Genomic DNA, 26,274 nt, shown 5'->3' on the forward strand with positions numbered 1-26,274 from the left:
TTTTGACAGAGTGGGGGAGGAGCTGAGGGTAGGTGCACAGAGGATCTGAGGCAGGCTCTGCACTGTCAACACAGAGCGTGATGTGGGGCATGTACTCAGGAACTGTTAGATCATAACCTGAGCCAAAGGCAGACACTTAACCAACTGAGCCACCCAAGTTGTCTTGAGCAGAGTTTTAAATTCTGATTAAATGTAAAATTCAGATTTTTCCTTTTTAACTGTTCTGTCATCTAAGAAGTGACTAGATTTTTCTTCTGCATTAAAAAAAGGAGAGAGAAAAAAAGGAGAGAGAAACTCTACTGTTTGCTAGCAGATTAGTAGGAATTAATTTTCTCAATTGTGTAAAGCAGGGATCCTTTTATTGTGGGTGCTGTGGATTTCTCTGACACTGGTAAAGCCTATGAACCTCTTCTCAGAAGGTTTTAAGCCTCTTGATTTTGATATGCCGTAGTATCCTTTCTACATGTTACATTATGGTTTTTAGGTCTGTGAATTTATAGTTTTCATACATTCTTAGAAAAATTGTGGTCATTATTTCTTGAAATACCTTTTTCAGTTCCCCCCTCTCCTTTGGAGACTGTAATTACATGTATATTAGACTACTTGTAGTTCAGCAGAGCTCTCTGATGCTCTGTTCATTTTTGTTCGTTTTCCTTTTATTTTTTTATTTTTATTTTTTTACAAATAGTTTATTGTCAAGTTGGTTTCCATATAACACCCAGTGCTCATCCCCACAAATGCCCTCCTCCATGCCCATCTCGCCACCCCCCCCCCCACATCCATCAGTCCTCAGTTTGTTCTCTGCATTCAAGAGTCTCTCATGGTTTGCCTCTCTCCCTCTCTCCCACTATTTCCCCCCTTCTTCTCCCCCATGGTCCTCCGTTAAGTTCCTCTTAATCCTCCTATACGTGCAAACATATTTTGATTCATTATTGAGAGTTTCTATTTCTGTCTTAGTTCACTAATCTTTATCTAATCTGCTATTAATCACATCTAAGTTCTCTTTTATCTCAATACTGCATTTTTTATCTCTAGAAGTTGTTTAGATTGTTAAAACCTATCTTTCATATTTCTCCTTGTTTATGCTTTCTTAAATATCATTTTATTTATATAGCCATTTTAATGTCCGTGTTTAGTAGCACTATGAACTGTGTCATTCCTAGGTCTGTTTCTAATGAATGACTTTTTTCCCCTCATCTGTGTTATATTTTCCTACATCTTTGCATGCCTGTTAATTTTTAAAGAAAAAACTTTTTAAAAAAAGTTTTATTTTGAGAGGGAGGGAGGATGGGCATGAGCGGGGGTGGGGAGGAGGGCAGAGAGAGAGGGAGAGAATCCCAATCTCCATGCTCGTTCATGAATTGTAAAATCATGACCTGAGTGAAAGACAAGAGTTGGATACTTAACTGACTGAACCACCTGGGTGCCCCATATTGCCTGATAATTATTAATTGGATGCCAAACATTGTAAATTTTATCTTGTTGGGTGCTGGATATATTTGTATTCTAGCAAAAATTGAAGTTACTTGGAAACAATTTAATTCACTTGTCTTTAAATGGTTTTGTGTTTTTGTTTTTGGTTTAAATGCTTTTTAGTTCAGATCAGAGCTGCCATTAACTTAGGGCCAGTTTTGTCCCACTACTGCCACAATTCACCATTTGAGTTATTTCTTGATGGTTTTTTTCTTTCTTCTTGCTGAGAACACAACCTATTCGCTATTTTGCATTAACTATTGAGGGATTCTTTTCTTTGCTTTTTTTCCTTTGGTTCTTTTTATGGCCTCAGTAGTTCCTGTATGAAACTGATTAATACTTAGCAGAGGCCTGGAGTTGGACCCTCTGCAGCTATGAAGATCTCTCTCTCTCTCTTTCTCTCTCTCTCTCTCTGTCTCTCTCTCTCTGAACAGGTCTTTCTTGTTTGGTACTCTGCCCTGCAAACTCTAGCCACCTTAGTCTCCCTGGACTCACTACTCTATCTTCTTATCCAAGGAGACTACTGAGCTCTGCTCCAATTCTGTCTGTCTCATCCCTGGTTTAGAAATTCTTTCGAGGTGGTATGGTGGGGCAAGCATACACTTCATTTTTCTTGTTTCCCATCTCTCAGGACTCACTGGCTTAACTGCCTGATACCTAGTTTTGAAAAATATTTGAAAAATATTATTTTCCATATTTTATCTTTTTTGTTTTTTTAAATATGTGCTTCTATGTTAATACATTAATGACAATTAGCAGGAAGTCTAATAACTGTCATAGTTTCAAAGGCATAATGTGTGTAAATGGTATTTTGAGTTAGCTTCACAACTATTACTTGATACATCTGATTTTTGTAGGTTTTACAGTTGATCGTGATGCAGTTGTGATTTGTTAGTTTTATTTATAATTAAACTATGCACCTGTGATTTGTTACATATTTTCATAATGTGCTTGCTACATTTTAAATACTTAATATATATTTTTCTGTTGAAATTTATGAAGTCCCTGAATTTTATCAAAGGGCCCTAGATTAAGATGCACTGTTCTGGGGGCTTGTCGGGTGGTTCAGTTGGCTATGCATCTGGCTCTTGATTTTGACTCAGGTAATGATATAATGGTATAATAGTTTGTGAGATTGAGCCACCCACATTGGGCTCTGCACTGACAGCATGGAGCCTGCTTCTGATTTCCTCCCTCTTGCGTGCGCTCTCTCTCTCTGTCTCTCTCTCTGTCTCTCTCTCTGTCCCTCCCCCACTCATTTTCTCCCTCTCTCAAAATAAATAAATCTTAAAAGAGAAAGATGCACTGTTCTTAAGGAAAAGAGTATTTTAGGAAATTGTAGCCAGAAATTAGGGAGATGTCTTTTTCATTTCAAGGCTCTAATTCATTCTTTTTGCAAAACAGTGGCCAGAGATTTGAAACTTTAGAAGCCTCTTTCATCAGAATCCCTCTTAATTTCTTAACTTAATATTAAGTATAAGTTATAGTGGCTGTTTTTCAGGCCTCTTTTAGTGATGTTTCTTTTGTTTCACAAGATCAAGCAGTGGATACTACCTCTATTTTAATGGTTTATAGACAGCAGAGGTTGAGAGTCCAGTTTGTGGACTCAACCTGGCCATTCCTAACTGGGTTGAAGTGACCTAACTTGTTTTATAACTGAGTTGATATTCATTGGTGTCCAATTTGAGAACTTAGGGACAGTTAATAACAGGCTTTATTCATCAATAGAAACTGATAAAATATATATGGTTACACAGCAAGATTATACAAAATATTTTCTGGATTGTACCTTTTATAATTTTAAGTAAGATGCCTATGGTGTACTGTATTTTAGATTCTTTAGTTACTACTTTATTTTCCTTTCCAGATGAATGAAGGTAAATAGCCATGTTTCATAACCTTTAAGTACAGTATGTTCCAGGAGTCCCCTGTTATAAGGATTAAAGAGTTATGAAATTATTCTAGCCAGAAAACTAGCTAGAAATTCAGATTCAGTGGATCTGAATGAAGATGGTATTTAATGGAGTGTGTGTTTTATAGATGTATCACTAAGCAGTAAATATGCTTGAATTATATCATGAATTTTCTAAAAGTGATTTTCCCTGCCTAAATTACATGATGATACATGTTTTTTGTTTGTATTGTTTAGGGTAACGTTAAGGGGTTGGGATGGAGTTTGTCTTGATGAAAGAGGCATAAGTTGGAGTGGTTGGAATTTAAACCCTTTACCAATTTCTAACCAAATGAAAGTTCTTTGCTATAATTTTTTCTTCTCTAGAATAGGAAAGAATAATATATGTTGCCCACTAATAAAGAGTCACTGACACTATTTTTTTTATTTCATATAAGAATAATTCTATTATAGGGACACCTGGGTGGCTTAGTTGGTTAACCATCCAACTATTGATCTCAGCTTAGGTCTTGATCTCAGGGTTGTGAGTTCAAGATCTGTGTGAAGCTTACTTAAAAATAAAGGATAATTATATTGTAATACTTTTGTTCTTAGGGATAATTGTTTTTTTTGGGGGGGTTGCATTTAATTTTGTTTTTATTTTAGAGAGTGGAGGAGAGGGCATGGAGGTTAGGGGGGAGAGAGAGAGGGATGTGTGTGTGTGTGTGGGGAGAGAGAGAGAATCAGAATCTTAAGCAGGCTTTATGCTCATTGCAGAGCCTGATGAGGGGCTTGATCCCTTGACCCTGGGATCATGACCTGAGCTGAAATCAAGAGTTAGATGCTCAACCAAGTGAGCAACCTGGACACCTTGGAGTGGGGGATGCCTTTTGCCTAGGAGTGCTTGACATTTTTTTTTTTTTAATTGGGTACATCAGGAAATAAAGAACTTTCTTAGATATTTATGATACTGTGTTTCTGAGAAAACTCAGGTTTTTAGCACTTAAGTGTTATTTTTGGAAGTTAGTTTTTAGTTAATGGAATGGTAAAGAATGAATTTATTTCTTGTGTTTATAAGATACATTAAAATTATGTTATAAACTACTCTCCATTTAACATTAATTATGGACTATAAGGGATTAACATAGTATAACATATAGAAACTTGAGAGTAGTAATGCTAAATTACTGGCTTCAACTAATAATAACCAGTGCATAATTTGTTCATACTTTGTATTTCAAAAGAAGAATGTGGAAGAAATATTTTTATAGAATTTACATTCCTAATTTCCCTTTTAGTCAAATTCTGTTGATTTATTTAAAATGACTTTATTTTGCTAGGTGCTGAAGATGAAACAAGAATAGATATGCAGTATCCTGCTCAGTACAAAGGCCAAGAGCTGTATGCACAGCAAGATGATGAGCAGCCACAGGGATGGGTATCATGGGCCTGGTCATTTGTGCCCGCAATTGTGAGTTATGATGATAGCGAGGAAGACTTCCTTGGGAATGATCCTACATCAACCATGCATCAGCAGAAAGCACAGACTTTGAAGGATCCTATTGTGTCTATAGGATTTTATTGTACGAAGGCAACTGTAACTTTCAAAGTAGGTTTCCTTTTTTTTGCTGTTCATATTTCTTTCATCTTTAATGCATTAATTTTGACTTCTGGAAAAGGGTCTGGTTTAAAGTTTGTTTCACACTTAATAGATGTAAGATATGCTAGCAGTCCTTCATAAAATTATTTCTTCTCTAGAGTTCAGATTAGAAGTTGGGTCTGGGTCTATAAATTTGAGAGGATTTTATTAAGGCTAGAATCAGTATAGATAAAAAGGAGAGGTTCTAGGGCCAAACTCTGGGGCACTGTGATGTTAAGTATTTGGAAAGAAGAGGCAGAAATAGTGTGGGAAACTGAAAATAAGTTAGGCAGAAAACCAAGAGTGTCTGTCTGGAAGCTGAGTGCCATAAATGTTTTAAAGTTGACAGAGTAGGTCATTTGTGAGAATGGATCATTAGATTTGGCATTGTGGGAATTGTTGGTGATCTTGAATAGAGCAGTGATTTGACACTGGTGGAATCTTAGCTGGAGTTGGTTAAAAGCAAATGGGAACACTGGTGGGGATGTAAAATGGTATAGTTGCTGTGGAAAATAGTTTGGTGGTTCCTCAAAAAGTTTAAATATAGAGTTATGACAACAGTTCCATTTCTAGGTATATACTCAAAACTCTACTCAAAGAGATGTACATGAATGTTCATAAAAACATGATTCACAACAGGCAAAAGATTGAACCAACCTGAAGTCCCTGGCTGAATCTCTTGGTTGAGCATGCGACCCTTGAGTTTGGAGTTGTGGGTTTGAGCCCACACCATTTGGGTATAGAGATTGCTTAAAAATAAAATAAAACACTCTAAAGAAGAAGTTGAAACAACCCAAGTGTTTATCAGTGGATGGAAGAATAATAGCCTTTTCAGGAAGTTGTGGATATTATTTTCTTTGTAGTATACTAAACTCAGTAAGTGGTAGTTTAATAAAAGGCTACTTTGAAAAGTTATCTCCAGCTCTTGGAAATTGCCTGGTATATATTGAACAAATAAATTCATCCATCCTTTTACCTGTTTCCTCATCTGCTTTCCATTGTCCAAAACTTTGGGATTCTTTTTTAGATTTTATTTCTTCAATTTTATTTGTCTTTGTTGGTTTATTATGGAGGCATTTTTCTGAAGGAGGTCAACACCTCTGTTCAACCTGTGAAGTAGTATTCCAGGTAACTTGTTAGATGTTGGAAGTGTGGAACAGAAAAAAAAAAAAAATCAAGTTTTTGCCTTCATGGTGTTTTTAATTTGACTCGGTTGTTTAACTGCTTGAAGTGTCTTGCTATACAATTTATAACTATAGCAGATGGTAGATAAAAATACTTTTAAAGTCTTTAAAGACTTTTCTAATAAAATCATTAAGTATTTTCTAATATGACAAACCCTGTAAAAGGTAGAAAGTGAGTTTTAGCAAAAGTTGAGCTTAATTGGTTTAAAAGATTTTTTTGGTAATAAAGTTTGGGGCAAAAATGATAAAATAGCTGTGCTATGGTGACGTCATTTTTTTTCTGAATTCTTCTATGGCACACATTTTTTATTACAGATTTCATAGTTAAAATTCACTGATCTAGCTTTGAAAGGGAATATGCATCAGTCTGTAAAGTTAAAAATAAAATAATAAAATCTTTAAAACATATAATAAAGCCAACTATTGCCAGCAATCATTACATGTATTGTCAATTTTATTTTTTAATTTATTAAAAAAATTAAAAAAATTTATTATATGATCACCTCTGTACTTAATAGATGTTTTTGGCAGTAATTTTAATTGTATTAATTATAAGTATAAACAAGCTTAAGTTCTTAATCAGCTTAACAATAACCCACAATCCTCGGACCAACTTCAAGCTTAAGTTCTTAAAGACATATAAACATATCTTAGTAACAGCACCATGAATTAACTATTTAGAGAACTCACATTAAACTTACAATTTTTCTTGGTATAATAATTTTTTGAGCAGAGTTGACACACAATGTTACATTAGTTTCAGATGTACAAGGAAAGGATTCCACATCTCTGTACACATCTTTATACATTATGGTGTGTTCACCACAAGTGCAGCTACCATCTGTCACCATACGATGCTATTATGGTATCATTGAGTATATTCCCTATGGTGTGCCTTTTATATTCCCCTGACCTATTCGTTCCCTAACTGGAACCCTGTATATCCCAATCTCCTTCATCCATTTTGTTCAACCCCTCCCCAGACCCCTCCTTTCTGACAACCATCAGTTTGTTCTCTGTATTTATGGTCTGATTTTTCTTATTTGTTCATTTGTTTTGGTTTTTAAATTCCACACAAGTGAAAACTTACAGTACTTTGCAGTTTTAGATGATACAAAAAAAGTTACTTTGAGTTTGTGAGGGAAGTTAGGGATTGCTAGCAAAGTTCTATCTTTTCTGGTGATGTTTGTATATTTACTTTCAAATTTGAAATTGTCCTGGTATATTTCTCTTCATTGATAAGAATTGTGTTAAACTAAATCATAATAGTTTGTAATTATATACAGAACTTTTATAGACTGTTGGGGCAGTACTTGTCATTAGTTAATAAATTAAAAAATTTTTTTGAAAATTTATGTCTCTAAGGTTTCTCTAAGGGAAATATGTTGATATTTAGGAGGAAAACATTAGAGTTCATTGTTCAGCTTGGATTTAAAGAATGTATGGAATTAATTTGTGGTTCATATTTTGTTCAGAAAATAAGGTCATGTTTCTGCATTAGCATTCTGAACAGTTGATATGAATCCAACAAAAATCATGCCAAATTAAATGTAGCATTTTAAAATCACGTTGAAAATTGTTCTTGTAATGTTTGAGTCCTTTTAATCAATTAATTGCTTTTTCTCTACAATAATTGTAGACAGCTGAAGGGTGATCAAGTTTAAAATACTGAATTTACTTGAGCATTTCATAGAATTGTATTTTAAAATAGCAACATTGTATATACCAGTTCTAGAAGCATCTAAGAAATAAAGGCCTATATGGAATAAACTATTTGCTATAAAAAGGAGAATAATTAGTTGATTTTAAGTATAAAGAAGTTATCATGCTTAAAATAACTTTTTGGCTTAGTTCTACTTGACGTAAGTTAAATATTGTTTTTATAACTTATTTTTTTAATGTTTATTTTTGAGAGAGAGAGGGATAGAGAGCGAGAGCGAGCATGCATGCTTGAGCCGGGTAGGGGCAGAGAGGGAGACATAGAATCCGAAGCAAGCTCAAGGCTGGAGCCTGTCAGCATAGACCCCTCCATGGGGCTCAAACTCATGAACTGCGAGATTATGACCTGTGTTGAAGCTGAAGTTCGACACTTAAACAAGGCACCCCTGTTTGTTTTTTTAAAAGTTTTTTAATGTGATCTTTGACTTTGCATTTATGTTTGAAGAATCCATCGACTACATAGGAGTTTAAGGAAGGGTCTCATTAGCAAACACAGGCAGAATACCTTTAAAAAATATAGAAATTTTATTTTAAAACAGTTTTAGATTTACAGAAGACTTGCAAAGTAGGGAGTTCACAGTAACTCATTACTCAGTTTCCCTATTGTTAACATCTTATGCTATCATAGTACATTTGTCAAAACTGGGACGCCAATTACTATTAAATTCAAGACTTTAATTGCATTTTATAATGTTGTTTTCTGTAACATGATCCCAACCAGGATACCACATTGCATTTAGAAAACTACCGTTGGAAAATAATTTTTCTCGTTTTTGGATACGTACGAGTTATGTGTTGTAAGCTTCAGGGGTGCAAGAGTTGTTGTTTTGGCAGCATCTTGATTAGTACTTGTTATCCAGCTGTCACCCATTAAGTGTTTGCATCACTGAATGAGTCTGAGACATACTATGGGACACATAACTTTGAAAGTAAACATCCACGGTCCTACTTCCCTCACAGAACTAGAATAAGTTTTGTTGACTCTGTTTGTGTCTTTTCATAATTTTCTTTTTGATGAAAAATTTGGGAGAAATTTTGGAAATGATTGAACTAAGCCTGGTTGAATGTATATTGAATTGAGGTTAAAATACATAGAAATTTTTTGCAGAATATGTGAATCATAACTATAAGACTTAGAGTTTACACAGCATTTACCTTTTCAAGCAATATTAAGACAAAGGAGTTAAATAAAAATAAGATGATACTTAAATTCTCTGTGAGTTTAGGCTAGCATGTTCAACCTTTATACCATGGATAATCTGTCACAGCTGTTTTTGTTGCACCTGTTTTCCTGCTTAATAATTAAATCTCCTGAGTCTTAAAATTGGCCCAGTTTCCATCAATTTATCATAATAATGACAGTTTATTGCTATCCTAATACTAATTTTACTTAATATTCTTACATTGTTTCTTAGCTCACTGAAATGCAAGCTGAGAGTAGTTATTATAGCCCTCAGAAAGTAAAATCTAAAGAAGTATTGTGTTGGGAACAAGAAGGAACTACAGTTGAGGTAATCTTTCAACATTGAACATATATTTTTAAAACTTTTTGCATGGCTTTTAGAGTTAATATTTAATAAATGCAGGCTTTTATCATAAGTGGTATGTTTAAAATACATTTATGGTTTTATATTTCTATTTTAGTCACCAGTAGTATTGGTTGAAATACTTAACAAAGATTCTACTGTAACATGGAGTGTTAATTTTTCCTTTTATGTTTTTCATTTAACTTGTGTGAGCTCATTTGTATGTGTAGATTAATGTTCATAAGGTGCCAGTCATTGAGGATACACAGATTTGAGGATACAGAGACAAGTTAGCTATTTCTTAATTTAGTAGGGTTTATGATCTGAGGAGAATAAATTTGCAAAGGCCATAATCCTAAAGAAGTTGTTTCTCCTAATTTAGAAATTCTACAATGAAAGCCTATAACATTTTCATGAAATTCAAATTCTTAGTTCTAATGTTTCCTTCACTCTTACAGGCCCTCATGATGGGAGAGCCTTTTTTTGATTGCCAGATTGGTTTTGTAGGTTGCAGAGCCATGTGCCTTAAAGGAATTATGGGTGTTAAAGATTTTGAAGAGAATATGAATAGAAGTGAAACTGTAAGTCAAAATCTCCGTTTCTTCTCCTCCTCTTGTTTTTTTCTTTGGATAGAAGGCAGGGATAATGAAGTGCTTATTGAAGTGCTTAACCGTACCAAAAAAATTTGTTAGACTACATATATCTTTGGCTTAAGAGAGGAACTTTACTGTTTTGCCCTGTAAGAAATTATAGAGCTCAGGGGAATTTAGAAAGTTGGTAGCACTTAACACCTGGACAGTAGTTCCAAATACTTCCCAATTCATAAATGTTTCTTCTTTCTTGTTTATGGCAGCTACTTGGAGTTCTTTTTTGGTTTGTTAAAATGTTCTTTGCTAAAATACGCAGTGAAAATGGAGACAACGTTCCTTGTCTTTTTATAGGGCTTCAAGTTGTAGTGATTTCTATGGACTACTGAATGGGTATTATGAAACCAAGGTTTTATTTTCTTTAACAGTTTAATGATTTTTCCTCCTGTTAAGAAATTTGTATTTATTTTCAGGAAGCCTGTTTCTTCATTTGTGGTGAAAATTTGAGTATGAAAGGTTTGACATACCTTACAAACTCATTGTTTGATTACCGAAGTCCAGAAAATAATGGTACTCGTGCAGAATTTATCTTGGATGCAGTTCATCATAAGGTTAGAGAATATATAGTTGAGCCAGTTTCTAGGCTCTGTTAGGGTGGATACTTTGTGTGAATACTTGTGATTGCCATTTTTCTTCTCAAGTAATATATTCTGAATGTATTGTTCATTGAACCATTTAGAGCATTGTCCAGCTTTTACCTTTAGAGAAGTTTGAAGAGTGCAAGAAGGTCTCTACTTATATATTGTATGTAGCCAGTTAGTTGGTTTCTCCATTCTCTAATGGTAAAATAGTCATGGAGGAAACTTGTAGAGTTGTCTTCTAATTTTAGTTCCTTTCTGTATGGGATTAATGGGAAGAGATGAATAATTTAACATTTTACTATGTATGTAACTTAGTGTTATCTGAATATTTTATATAAAAGTAGTGTACTTCTAATGGAATAAATTAAACATGAAAAAAAGTTTACCTGAAGGTTAATATAATAGAATAAATAAAATACATTTTAACTCTTTTTACTACGTTTACTTTTATAAAGAATTTAATTTTAATCTGCCTACTTACATATATTATAAATATTTTAGTCTGTCTTTAGTATTTAAGTTTCATTTAAGTGTACTAGATTATTTAAAGATTAAATATATTTGAGAGTATATATATTAGACAGTTTTGTGATGTTAATAAAGGTGAATGGTATACTCTCCTATTCCATTATAGGTATTCATTAACCAGACATTTTTGATAAAAGTGGTAAAATGTCTAATAGAGTTTTGGATGTCCTTTTGTGTGGTCTATTGTAGTGTTAACATTACCTTTCTTAGACGTGAATTCTTTGGATAGCCGCTGTTCTTTTGTTTTGGTAATCCTTTGAACTGATACACGTTCTGTCTAAGGATGTGTATCTGATTCTTGACCTATCAGGTTTTAAACTCAAAAGTCTCTTCTATACAATGTGTGTTCTAATTGCTTTTCTTTGTTGGCAGGAGACATACACTGAGATAGCTGGAATGCAAAGGTTTGGGGCTTTTTACATGGATTACCTGTATACAATGGAGAACATCAGTGGCAAAGGTACTAGTTTCGTTTCTTTACTTTTGCTTTTCCTTGAAAACAGAAACAAAAGACTTTCAGAATCAGTTAGTACTTCACTGGTTGTCATCTGTTACATCAGATTTACCTCCTGTTACTTTAGGGAATGGTGTAATTTTAATATCATGTTAGAATTTGGTTAGACACTTATATTTTTAATCTTCATGTAGCAGGTTGAGGAGACATTTTATATAACCAACTAGATTTAGTTCTGTTATGTACCCAATAGTAAAAGTTTGATACATCAAATTTCATATTACGTTAAGTTGTCAGAAAGCATAAACATTTCCTTTTATGTATTAAATAACATTTTGGAGTTTATATAGATCTTTTTATTTAAGTAACTGTTGTTTCAAGCAGAGTAGTGGACATAAATTTTGGAGACTATAGATACATAGTCTTTTATTATATGTTTCATTTATTAAAATGTTTTTCAAAATTTAACTGATATTTTATGTGTTTGTCATTATTACTATATTGTGCTTATTCTAATCTTTATTTTTGCATTGAAAACCTAGTAAAAATAGGTTTATCCTTTTTTGTTGTTAATTTTTCATATATTAAGAAATCATTTCTGTATGGTAGGTGATGAGTTAGATGTAGTAAATGGTAAGAAGACCAAAGCATTTCTCCAGAAACTAATAGGTAGTGTTTATGCACTTCAGTGATTATATACAGCACGTTAAGAACAGTAGTATAGATGCAGAGCCAAGAGTCTAGGTTAGAAAGTGACTACTTTTATGTGTGGGGTTAAAGACTTCACAGAGGAGTTGATCTTGAAGTTTTGTTAGATGAAAACAGAAAGGACAGTAATTTTCTGCTTCCTCTTTTTGTAATGGATTTCTAAATGTTGTCTCCTTGATAAACCTTGGATTTACTTTTTTCCCTGAACTCTTTTCTGAAGTTTATCTTATTCTTTTACATGGATTGAAGTACCTTCTATATGTTGTTTATGCACATATTTGTTATTTTAGTCCAAACTTCTTTCAATTTATAATATCCAATGCATATTTGACATTTTTACTTCTTTATGTGTTTCACGAATATTTCAAAACTGAATATGTTCAAATGGAATTATTAAAATCCCTATGACCATCTACTGCTGCTTCTCTTCTAGTTTCAGTCTTGGAACATTGTTCTATCTTCTGGTTCCTCAAGCCAGAAACCTAGGGATCATCATGACACACTCCTCCTTTTCTAGCTTCCAGTTCGTCAGTTTGACCAATTGACGCCTGACAAAAAAATGAATTGTCAAAATTTATCTACAAAATCTATCTTAAATTCATTTACTTCTTGTAAACTTCACTGTTATCATTCTCATTCAATATGCTGTTTTATCTAGATTTTAATTGCTTTTTTTTTACTGGCTTCCTGATTCTTACTCTTTCAGATTGATTTAATTCTGTGCATAAAATGTTCACTCACTGCCTTTGCATTGCTTTATTTAAATATTATTTTGTGTATCAGATTTTGGTCTTGAGTTACTTGGAGGATAGCATAGCCACTAAGGAAGATAGAAACAAGAAAAGATTTTGGAAGAAAACAGGGTTTTTTTTGATGTTTGATTTATTTTTGAGAGAGTGCAAGTTGGGACGAAGTGGGGGGCCGGGGCAGAGGATCTGAAGTGAGTTCTGTGTGGACAGTAGCGAGTGCCATGTGGCGCTCGAACTCAGGAACCACTAGATCATGATGTGAGCCGAAGTCAGATGCCCAATTGACTGAGCCACCCACGTGCCCTGGTAAAATGTGTTTTGAGTTACCTGTGGACATGGAGGTAGAGATGTTTAGTAGCCATTTATATATATATAGGAGAGGGTAACTCAGAAGTCTGTGTTCTAAGAACTTTATAAGTTGCTATAGTGTTATAGTTACCAAATGTGAAATGATATGTTTCTTCTGGCTTAGAATGGAGGCTTATACATGTGCTGTGGATTTGGTATCTTTTTAGGAGGTAGAGTATCAAGTAGCTGTTCTTCAAGGAAGGAAACTCAGCACTGAAAAATTTTATTCGTACATATACTATGGAAACATAGTTTATATTTGCTACTGTGCTTGTATATGGTCTGTGTAAGAAATTGGTGGTTTGTTAACTGTTACACTTTTCATATTTTCCATTTCCATGAATAGTGTACAGTGTTATAAATATCTGAGTCCTTTTTAATTTTAATTAAATTATTTATATCTGAGAGAGAGAGCTGGGGAGGGTTAGAAAGAGAGGGAGACAGGTTTGCCTGGTGTAGCTCTGGAAGACAATGGTTCTTTGTGAATGGAATGTTATTTACAACAAATTTAAAAATTGTTTTTAATGTTTATTTTTGAGAAAGTGCTAATGGGGGAGGGGCAGAGAGAAGAAGACAGAATTGAAACAGACTCTGAACTGATAGCTTAGTAGGGCTTGAACTCATGAACTGTGAGATCATAACTTAAGCCAAAATTAAGAGTTGGACACTTAACTGAGCCACTCAGGCATCCCTGAGTCCTTAACTTTTTAAAAACAAACTATTAGGTTATAAAATACAAACATACATTTATGTGCAGAATAGCAAAGAATTATAAATGAAACACCTGTGTATTCTCCACACTAAGCCAAGAAGTAGGACAGTATCTGCATCCAATATGCATTCTATGCATTCTTTTTTAAAAATCACACTCTTCTCCCTTCTTCACCAGAGGAAACTTACTGTTGTGAGATTTGTGGTAATTACTGTGTTGCTTTTGGTCTACTACTACACATCTACTTTCTCAGTTGTGCAGATAGGGATTTTTTTTTTTTTTGATAAAATAAAATTTCACTGTTAATTTGTGAATATTGCATGTACTTGAAAAATGTATTCATTTATTCAATAATCTGTTTATTCCTTGCCTGCTTTTAGGTAATTGTGTTTATATGTTTGTTTCTCATTGTGATTCTATCTTCATTTATAATGCGGTTATGGCGACGATGATTAACGATTATTTATTAAATGGTTTTAAATGGAAGGTGCTATTCTGAGTGTTTCACATGTATTAACTTGTTCAGTCCTCATAATAACCCTAAAGGTAGATAACCTTATCCTCATTTTACAAATGATGAAAACAGCTAGTCCTAGACAAGTTAAGTAACTTGATCAACATCACATACCTATTCTGTGGGATTTGAACCCAGCCAGTCAGACTGTACAGCCTGCATTCATAACGACTATATTCAGATTTTCTTCTTTGATTACTTGAAACAAGACATTTGTAGAATGAACTTAAAAGTATTTTGAATTCTCACAGAGATTAATATTAAATAATATAAAGAAATATTTTATCTAAAATGCTTGTTTTAGTGTCCGTTGACATTTATTTGTTTATGTATTCCAAATTACCAAAATACCCTAAATAAGTATCTAAATGTATACTAAACTAAGAATTTTGAAAAATTTGTAGTGAATTCTGAAATTTTGAAAGTGGATGATTGGTGTGTTTAAAGTGAGTTCATGATAGTATTCTAATAAATGCAAGAAACTAGTATGCAGTACAAAAAACTATATTTATTTTTGTTGTGATAAATGCCATAGTAGTTAGTACTTTACCCACATTATGAAATGACATATAAATAAAAATTCACTTAATAAATTTCCTGTGCTACTGCTTGGTATTGATAAGCATTTTCTGACAGTTTTTTTTTTTTTTTAATGTTTTATTTATTTCTAGGAGAGAGAGAGAGAGAGACAGCATGAGCAGGGGGAGGGTCAGAGAGAGAGGGAGTCACAGACTCTGAAACAGGCTCCAGGCTCAGAGCTGGCAGTCAGCACAAAGCCAAAAGAAGGGCTCGAACCCAAAAACCGCGAGATCATGACCAAAGAAAAAGTCGGACGCTAAACCGACTAAGCCACCCAGGCGCCCCTGACAGTTATTTTTTTATTATGCTGCCTGAAAGCACTCAGTGTTTTACAAACTAAATTGAAATATTTCTTATTAACATAACTGTTTGAATATTTGTTATTATGATTAGTGCCTTTCAAGTCTTTCTTGGGAAGTTACTCCACACGTTTTTTTGGACCTAAAATAAAAGCTGAAAATACAGCCTACAAAAGGCAAATTTTAGAGAGCTATAAAGAGGTAAAATTGAAACAGTTACTGAACTGAGGGCAAGGATGAGAGCGAGGCATCATGGCTCATTGCTCGTGTATCTCTGGATGTCTTGGGACAGTGTTGGTGTTAATTGAAGGGAATGCTGGAATAGAAGGACTTGATTCTTACATTATTTTGTATAGGAGTTAATTTTCTAGCTCATAGCATGGAGCTAAAGCAGACTCTTTCTTCTTAAAAAAAAAAAAAAAAAAAAAAAAAAAAAGACTCCCAAGGTAGAAGTTACAAGCAAACTTTAATGAGAAGCCGTGGGTGAAGAAAGTAGGTGAATCTCTAGTGAGAGAGGACAGCTGGGGATATGTGCACACTGACAATATAAATGCTTGGTGGGGTAGTTTTGATAGCTTGCAGAATAGGAAGAAAAATGTTTTGTATCCGTAGGTATAAAAGTACATATAGGAAGATAGGGGCAGTGTAGACGCTGTTGCTTCTGGCTGTCCCAGGGAGACTGGTTAAGTCCTTTCTTTTCACTGGACTACGTGGATGTTGTGTTGACTCTTAATGAGAGTAGTCAAACATTCAGGGGGCTGGCTTGACCCAAACATATTGAGGGTGGGTCCAGTTAATACCTTACTGAAACGATCTAGCTAAAAGCCCGTTGCAATTTTATATTCAGACAAGCCACTGGCATCTAAACTTAAACTGCCTTGTAATCAAGTTGTATTATCTGGGGGAAAAAAAAAAAAGCTTATAGGCTTTTGTTATTTTAGAGACAATTTGATGACTAAAAAAAGGGTCTTCTGATAAAATTACATTTATTTAGGAAGCCCTAATAGCCCTTATGGAACTCAAAACAGGGCACTTTCCATGCTTTGCATATTGTGATTTATAACCAAAATTTTTTTTTAATATATATATTTTTTATTTCTAGGAGAGAGAAAGACAGCGTGAGCAGGGGAGGGTCAGAGAGAGAGGGAGACACAGACTCTGAAATAGGCTCCAGGCTCTGAGCTTATAACCAAATTTTTTTGTTGTTGTCTTCAAGTTACCCTCCCTAACAGGTTTGCCTGGCTTAGGTCTAGTTCTTTATGTGAATGGCATGTTATTTATACCTAATTAGAAAACATTTTTTTTTAAATGGTTATTTTTAAGGAGAGACTGCTAATGGGGGAGGGGTAGAGAGAGAGGATGACAGAATCTGAGTTGTCAGTGCAAAGCCTGATATGGAGCTCGAATCCATGAACATGTAGAGATCGTGACCTTAGCTGAATTCAGATGCTTAAGAGCCATCCTAGTGCCCCTATACCTAATTTCTGATGTGACTCAGTATTATTTGTCTATATATATTATTTATGTTTTTATTATATATATGCATATCATGTATAAGATTAACTTTGATTGTTTTATTTGATGTGACATTTAAGTCTGTGGTCACCTTAATGTATGAATAATTTTTTTCTTTATAGCACTGAGACTAAAGATTGAACTGAACTCCTTTGTTTGAAATTACAGAAATGTATTCTTGAAAAAGTTATTAGAAGGTGTAGATACAGGACTTTTGTGTTTAATAGGGCTTTTCTAGATTCTACAGGTATTAGTGCTAGGAAGTCTTACTTTCCTGTTTTGTGCGAATAAACTAAATGGCTTAAGAATTAAAAATTACCGGGCCCCTGGGTGGCTCAGTTGGTTAAGCGTCTTGCTTCAGCTCAGGTCATGATCTCACGACTTGTGGGTTCGAGCTCTACGTCAGGCTCTGTGCTGACAGCTCGGAGCCTGGAACCTACTTCAGATTCTCTCTCTCTCTCTCTCTCTCTCTCTCTCTCTGCCCTTCCCCCGATTGCACTCTTTCTCTCACTCTCTCAAAAATAAACATTAAAAAATATTAAAGAATGATAAATTACCATATGTTGTCACTTATAACAGATGATTTATGTATCAAAACTGAATCCCTGTATAAGGAGTATACATATTAGATAAGGAGAAATACCTGTAGGTAGAGCCAAGATTTTTCTTAGAAGATAGGCCTTGGTGCCTCCTCAATATGTGGGGTGATAAGTGATTGAAGAACTTGGGTTCTGCACTATGAAGCATGGCTATAATAATTTTATTCTGGAAAAAGTTTAAAGCGAGTAGTATCTCTTGTTCATTTCCATGGTCAACTATACAACTCTTACAGTACCCTGTGAACATGTAATTGTAAACAATCTATTTTTCAGTGAAGCTTCTAAGATAAAATAGTAAAATGCAACTTTCTTCACTCATGTTTTCCAGTCAACATAATAGTATTGTGTATAGAATTATTGGATATTAATTAGCCAGTTAGATTTTAGAGAATAGTTTTCCTGAGAATGACTGTTTCAGTTTTATAGCGCTTCTTGTAATATTAAATAGATTATAGGGATAGTTGTTATTTGAATCAATGTTTTTTTGTTGATGATACTGTCTCATCTGTATAGAGAAGAATCTAGATGGGCAGTGTTCTGTGTATTCAGCCAATGAAGAATTGGTTTTAAGGCATTAAGCTATAAACTAAAAAGATAAGAGTAATATTAAAATTGGTATATCTGATTGCTTAAGATATTAATATAAGATTTGGCTTCTTGTAGGTTCTGCAAATCAACAAGACTTTTCTTCAGGGAAAAATGAAGATACGGGAATAGTTCAGGAGAAGTCTACCAAAAGCCTTGTTATAGGTCCTCTCGATTTTCGTTTGGATAGCAGTGCAGTACATAGAATTTTGAAAATGATTGTTTGTGCCTTGGAACATGAGTATGAACCATATAGTGGACTAAAACCAGGTTTGTTTTTGGTTTAATTTTGAATCTCCTGGTTGTTGATTTGAATGATTTTATAATCCAATTTGTATTTTGCTCAATTATACTTTAATATAGTTTGCCTATCTGCTTTTCATGTATTTAGTTGTTAAAGAATATAAAGGTGTGTAGAAGTTACAGGAGAGGTCAAGATTTGGAAATTATTTGTATAAGTACTTATTTGCCAGTATGTGCCAGTATTTTATTGCCATACCTTTTTGGGATTCTTTCCAGTGTGTATTCCTAAAATACCATTTTCTCCCCTTAAGTGAATTAAAAGGAATTGACATGAAGATGGACTCCAAACATACACATTTAGCATTCAAGGAGATTTAGGTTTTACTGGTAAAAAAGAATTTGCTGTACACCTGATTTCTTCTACATGGCATGAAGGTATCATGGTTTCCTAAAATAGAGCAATTGAGAGTAGGACATAATAGCATAATAGAGTAAAGGACCCCTGTGGGGTCAGACTGTGGTTTGAATTCTGACTCTTGCTTCTTACCTTGGGAAATTTAAGTAACATTACTGATTTTCCATTTTGCTGTCACTATAATAAGTTTAATTATTGTGACAGAAATGGTCAAATTGTCTCCCCAATATCCATTAGTCTCTTATTTTATGGTAAAAGAAATTTCTATGATAGAAATTTTTATGTTAAAAATAAAGATGACATATCCCAAGTATTGTCCCATGCCTCAAGGTTCTGGCTACCAGGATGGGAGCAGAAGTTTATGTGTTTGGGCCATTACTTTAAAAGGAAAAGTGCAAGCCGGACTCAGATTTTCGTGTTAAAGAAATAAACTTCTGCTGGTTCAAACTTTTTTATTTGATCTTTGTCATCGCAACTTTACTGCTATCGTAAATGTTACACTAATAGGACCTACTTTGAAAGATTAGTGTATGTAATAGCATATAACACAGTGCCTAGTGCATTGTAAGTGCTTGACATGTTTATGCATTCATTTCTTGCACCTTGCTTGAATGCCTACTCCATTGCAGACACTCTTATAAGTGTTAGGAGAGTATGTATAGAATGGCTAAAATCAAAGATCGGGGAGAATGTGAAGAAACTGGATCACTCATTCATTGCTGGTGGGAATATATAATCTAGAGCCACTTCTGAGAACAGTTTGGCAGTTTCTTTAAAAACTAAACATTCAGCTGCCATATAGCCTAGCAACTGTCCTCTTGGGCGTTTTCCCCAGAGAAATGAAAACGTAGGTTCACACAAAAATCAGTACATAATTTGTTTTTCTCATGTAGAAGTTCAAGCTGGTAGGTGCTGTAGGGGTTTAGGGTGACTGTTCCAGCAGGTTGTCTTAGACCCAGACATGACACTCTGTCTTGTTATTCTACCATCCTCCGAGACACATCTCATCCACATGATAGGATGATACATTACAGTATTGAATTTGAATCAACAGGAAAGGGGGAACAAGAGACAATGGTTGGTATGTAGTTTAATAACATGGCTCTGTCACCCATTGACCAAAACCTAGTTACATGTCTCTATACCTAACAGCAGGGGAGGCTGGAAAGTATAGTTTTGGGAGTTCCAATACTGGACTAAAGTTCAGAAGTTTTGTTGGTAAAAGAAAGGTTGTAATTAGCAGTATCTTCTACAGTGGAATCTTATGCCCCCCCCCCCATGTATATATCGCATGAATTTTTATCTGAAGCAGTTTATCATCTCTGATTTTGTGTGTGTGTGTGTATGTGTATGCACACATATACATACTGCTGTTCATTTTAGTTTAATATACAGACAATTCTCACTTTGGTAAGTAGGAACCATAAAAATGTACCAGCTGAAATCATGGAAAGCGATCATAATCAGTGGGACAAATTGGAATTGTTTCACACTTTTGGATATTGCTGTCAAAACATGAAAGCACTTCTTACTTGTATGAATGTATATAGAAATGAAAAAAAATGGAAAGGGAATAGTAAGAAAGTATGAGTTTTATTTCTTTGTAAAAGAAAAAATTAAGAGTAATTTAAATGGTGCTTGTCGTCTTGTCATAGAACTGAGAATATAGAATGGTTGTCTTTCCTTTTTTTTTTAGCAAACTGTCACACTTCCAAGTTTGGATTAGATTCCTGCACACTTAAATGATGTGAACACCTCTGAGAGTTCCTTTAATGGGAAGTGTTTTGTTTGCAGTACTTCCTGTGGGACATGTTCAGACCTCTTTATTCTTTTGATCACAACCACTTGAACATCAATAAGTTTGTCTTCACTAAGTTCCCCTGGCTACACAGCAAGACTCTATCCAGTGATACAGTGTTGATATTCCCACAGTCACCTTTAACTCCTTGTATGTTACCAGTCTGTTTCTTCGCTGCACTTTCATCTTTGATTGCCAGTTCTGTTTAAATTATCCATTTGTAAAATGTCACATGGGTTTATCACTGCAAACAAGGAGGCAGTACAACTACATGCTTTGCTGTCTGTACATGAGTTAAATAATAGGTATGAGATACCAGTAACCAAACCTGAGAGACTTTGAAAGAAGTGACATGATTGATCACTGATCATGATGCACATTTTTTATTTGTTATGATTTGTGGATTAAAGAACTAGTAGTTAAGTCTTGTACTTTATGTAGTTATTATACTGTGGTAACTGATACTTGAACTGCTTTTTTTGGGGGGGAGTGGGAACTGAAAGATAATGAATTCATATATACCAAAACTGTGCACAGTAAGAGCTGCTTGGTATGAGTGTGTATGTTTTGGAGTACTTGATTCTCCATTTTTTAAACTATTTATTGAGGCGTTATACACATATTGGAAAACACAAAACCTAAGGGTATAGTTCTGTGAAGTTTGGAGACTTAACCACATCTGTGTAACTGTTTAAGAAATGGAAACTTAGGAGCACTCCAGAAGTCCCCTTTGTGCTTTCTTGTTACTCCTCTGACCCCAAGGGTAACCATTCTCCTTACTTCTGACACTATGGATTTAGTTATTTTGCTTATTTTATAATGCATGTAAATGGAATCACAGAGTATTTTTTGTCTCTGGCTTGGGCTTAAATTATGTTTGAGATTCATTTCATTGTTAAATAGTGTCCCTTTGTATGAATATACTGTAACTTAATTATCCATTTTATTATTGGTGAGTAGTTTTTGGTTATTATGACAGTGATGCCACAAACATTCTAGTACATGCCTTGTGGTAAACGTGTACTCCTTTCTGTTCGGCATGAAAGAGTGGAGTCACTTACGTAAAAGAATTGCATATGTTCGCTTTTAGAAGATAATCTCAGACTGTTTTCCCAAGTGGTGAAACCTCTTTATGCTCTTATCAGCAGTTTGAAGAGTTTTAATTGCTCTTGACTGGGGGCAGAGCAAACTATGATTTCCTGCCTTTTTTTGTGCAGCAGATGAGCTGATAATGGGTTTTGTGTTTTAAATGGTTGGAAAAAATGAAAAGAATTATATTTTATGAATATTAAATTTAATATTCAGTTTCTACAGGTAAAGTTTTATTAAGACATAGTCCTGCTCATTCAGTTATGTATTGTCTGTGGCTACTTTTGTGCTACAGTGGCAGAATTGAGTAGTTGTGACAGACTATATAGCCCACAAAGCATAAAATATTTGCTATGTGGCTCTGTATGTAAAAAGTTTGCTGCTGATTGGTCTTCATGCTTGCCAACACTTAGTATTAGTCTTTTTCATTTTAACCATTCTAATGTGTCAGTAATGCGATTACACTTATTTGCATTGATCTGATACTTGATGATGCTATCTAGATGCTATTTTGATAGAATTTTGGGCCATTTGGATATATTATCTTTTGCTTATTCAGATGTTTTTGCCCATTTTTCTATTGATTTGTTTATTAATGATTTTTTATAAGGTTTTGCATTAAAAATGTTTTAGTATGTTCTGAGTCCTTCAGTAGATAGTATGCTGAGTCTATCTATCTATCTATCTATCTATCTATCTATCTATAGCAAGTATCTTCCAATTTGTGGCTAGCTTTTGCATTATCTTAATGGTGTTTTGACAACCAGAAGCTGTTATTTTTTTAACAAAAGAGATTAAAAATTTCTTTAAAGTTTTAAAAAATATTTTAAACTCAAATACATAAATTTTTATATAGTAAAGACATAAATTTATGTTCTATTGTAGTGTAACTTCTATTTGTTAAACGTAACACATTATTTTTCAATTGCTTCGTTGTTGAAAAGAAAAATATAAATATAATTTTAAGGTCAATTATTTTAAAGATATTTAAAATATTTTTTTTGTTATATTTGCATTATTTCATTTTAGATATTAAGGATGAAAATGAAACCACAGTGAATCCAGAAGAAGTGGCATCTTTGGAGGAATATATACCTACTCGACATACAAGTATTACTCTCCTCAAATGTACCTGCACTATTTTCATGGCTGAATTCAACTTATTAGATCATTTGTTGCCTGTCATTTTGGGAGAAAAGGTACATTTTACAGTTTACTACTTATGTTATTTGCAGGTCCTGTGCTATTGTAAGAGGAAGGTGATAGAGTGAAAAAAAGTGCTTATATAGTTATCCATGGTGATGTTAAAGCAATGTAACTATGGTTGTTAATTCTTAGAAAGTTGTGTGTGTGTATGTCTATATACATATTTATGTATACTTTAAAATCTCAAGCTAAGGCTGTATAAAGAATTATTGAGCATGGGTCTAGAGGTTAGTCCATATACAAACAATGACATCTTGCTTTTGTTTCTAAACTTATTCTGAAAAACTACAACAAGAAAATATTTTTCAAGTGGGCTGACAGATTCAGCTAGCTGGTAAAGAAGCAACAAGCCCAGATAGATTCAGAGTTTTTTATTTACATGTAGACAGCAAAAGCAAGGATGAATGTTGTCCTGCCCTTTCAGGACAACTTTGAAACCAAAGGGCCAAATGACATGCAGCACAATCGTAGGGTACCCTGTTGTCAAGAGTTCAATTTCACACTTCGTCTAAGAAATTACATAGTCACAGCTGTACACTGAGAAAAGTAAGTGGAAACCCTGTGTCTCACCTGACTGAGGGTTCTCCTAGCAGTCTCCCTCAAGAGAAGAGGGTGAGAAGTGGCCGTTTAGAAGTTCTTTACAAAACTGGAGCGCTTCGGTGGCTCAGTTGGTTGGGTGTCCAACTGTGGCTCAGGTCATGATCTCATAGTTCATGGGGTCGAGCCTTGCGTCGGCCTGTGCTGACAGCTCAGAGCCTGGAGCCTGCCTCAGATTCTATGTCTCCCTCTCTGTCCCTCCCCCATGCATGTTCTCTGTCTCTCTCTCAAAAGTGAATAAACCTTAGAAAAAAACTTTAAAAAAGTTCTTTTCAAGACCCCCTATCTTCTCATGTCCTGAGAGTCGTGGGATATTCTACGAAGGCTTAGATCTGCTGTGGCTGCATCTTGCCTTTGTGGTCGCCGTGGGTTTGTGTAAGATTGTCAGGGTGGCACAGAGCTTGTTCCCTTACGGTACCGAGCTCTTAGAATTATTTGTAATAATAAGTGAGATGATCCACATGAACCATTTTGTACATATTAGGAACCCAGTAATTATTATTTTTGTCAGTGAAGACTTCCTAGATGATTAATATTTGTTTTAGGCCATACATATTTTATTGGTTTTTGTGTTTTCCATATACCTAATAAGGTGTTATTTGTTATCTTTGTTTTTTTGGTTATATTTCTTTTGATACCTACATAATGATAATTATAGAAGTAAAAACTGTCCTAACTTTAAATAAGAAGAACTTGTAGAAATACACAGGGAGTTAGTTGACTATGATACAGTAGTTTCATTTTGTTATTTGTCCCGTCATTTACTTACAGTTGTATTGCTAGGTAAAGAGATCATCTGGGGAAAATTTCAATGGAGAAAAAGTATATTAGCATTAGACATGAACTTCAGAGCAACTATGATTAATGAGTTCAAGAAAAGGACAAAAAGGTGGAAGCTTTCAGAAAAGACCTCCATCCATAAAAAGAGAACTAAAGCATTCCGAAACTGAAAACTATAACACAAGTTATAACTAATGGGATGGAAAAAGATATATCATGTAAATGCAAATCAAGGGAAAAACAGTATGGCTAATCTAGCCCCAGAAAATGTGGAGTTTAGGACCAAGGAATATTTTAGAAATAGTTATTTTGTAATGATAAGTGTTAACTTCAAGAATAGAAAAACACAGATAATTCTTATAGGTGTTAAGTTGAATGAAAGCAGGCAGTCATAAGTATGTACTGTATGATTCCATTAAGTTCAAGAATAGGCAGAACTAATCTGTGGTGATTGAAATGAGAGTGAGTATTGGCTAACTCTGGCCGTGATCCAGTATATTGCATGGGAGGGGATATAGGAGAGCCTTCTAGAGTGCTTGAAATGGGTGGTGGTTACAGATGTAAAATTTTGTTGAGCTTTTCACTAATGTTTGTGTGCTTTACCATTTGTTACACCTCAGTAATCAAAAATAAAATCACTTGAAAAAGTAAAGTAATTGCTTAATAAGTGGTTTAAAAATTATTAACCGTCAGAAACGCATGTTCAAGCATGTTCAACTTAGTCAATTTAGGCACAGTGTTTCTCAATAATGGTACTGTTGACTTTTTAGACTGGGTAAGTATTGTGTAGTTTTTACTTTATCTTTAGCCAGTGCCTGCTAAATCCTAGTATTGCTCCCCAATTATTGTGACAATGAAAGACAAAATTGTGAAACCACCCTTCCCACGTATTTTCATGTATGTCTGGATGGAAGGTCATACTGTTCCTCTTTGAGAATGACAGTATGGCATTTTAAGGGAGTAAGTTATTTCTAAGACCTGAAGGGGTTGCTTGCTAATCAGGGTTGATACTCCGGACATCTTGCAACCTACCTGCATTTATTTGGAAGCTTGGAAAGATTCTGTAACACTGAAAGTACCAAGATTAATTTGAAATTGTTAGGATTTTGTGAGCCTATAGCATGTATTATTAGTAGATGTGATATGGATCAGAGATTTTTCCATCCTGCAAATTTTGCTTCTTGTGTAAGTAGTCTTCTTGGTTCCTTAGTCATCTAAATGGTGGCTGGCTCTGAGATATCTAGGACAATATTTGGGAATGATTGAGCTTAGGAAAATACCTTTAAATGTGCTGAGGCACATATAACAAGCTATTCCAGTTGATTGAAAAAAAGTTGAGCTAAGTGGATAGTAATAATTTTACAATAAATACACATTTTTTGAAATCTAGAACATACTTAAAAATGTATAGAAGGTGTTTGTGGTTATGGTAAGAGAGTCCCATAGGAAGTCATCATTTCTAGATTGATTTGATAACATTGCAAAATATGCCAATCAGACTTCTATAGATGGCATTGCGCACCAATCACTGTTTTCCTGAAATACAAATAGAACTCTCTTATTTTCTAGAACTCCAGTAACTTTATGAATACTACAAACTTCCAGTCTCTTCGGCCTTTGCCATCCATTCAGATATTGGTGGATAAAATTAATCTGGAACATTCTGTGCCAATGTATGCTGAACAGTTGGTGAATGTGGTCAGCAGTCTTACTCAGCCATCTGATAATCTGCTTCATTATTGCTATGCACACTGTTACCTTAAGGTATGAAAAGTGAATTTTCTCGTTTATTAGTATTTGTTTTGCTTTCGGAGAATTAAATAGCTTTTTTTCTCTGGAGTTGTAACTTCATAGAATTAGTATTCCAAAGATAAATTTAAATGGTTCATAATAGAT

General features: G+C 34.3%; 1 protein-coding gene across 1 annotated transcript in view; it reads left to right on the top strand.

Annotated features, from left to right (window-relative positions):
* VPS13B (vacuolar protein sorting 13 homolog B) overlaps positions 1–26,274 on the top strand; it is a 770,486-nt gene that overhangs the window by 57,606 nt on the left and 686,606 nt on the right. Inside the window, exons 8-15 of the mRNA XM_039218135.1 lie at positions 4,705–4,973; positions 9,322–9,417; positions 9,891–10,013; positions 10,493–10,630; positions 11,561–11,648; positions 18,329–18,520; positions 22,825–22,994; positions 25,948–26,142. Of these exons, the coding sequence (XP_039074066.1) occupies positions 4,705–4,973; positions 9,322–9,417; positions 9,891–10,013; positions 10,493–10,630; positions 11,561–11,648; positions 18,329–18,520; positions 22,825–22,994; positions 25,948–26,142 (1,271 nt within the window). The remainder of the gene's footprint in view (positions 1–4,704; positions 4,974–9,321; positions 9,418–9,890; positions 10,014–10,492; positions 10,631–11,560; positions 11,649–18,328; positions 18,521–22,824; positions 22,995–25,947; positions 26,143–26,274) is intronic.

Source organism: Hyaena hyaena, unplaced genomic scaffold (assembly GCF_003009895.1).
Source record: "Hyaena hyaena isolate Hyena2069 unplaced genomic scaffold, ASM300989v1 scaffold_737, whole genome shotgun sequence".
In the NCBI taxonomy this organism is placed as follows: Eukaryota; Metazoa; Chordata; class Mammalia; order Carnivora; family Hyaenidae; genus Hyaena; species Hyaena hyaena.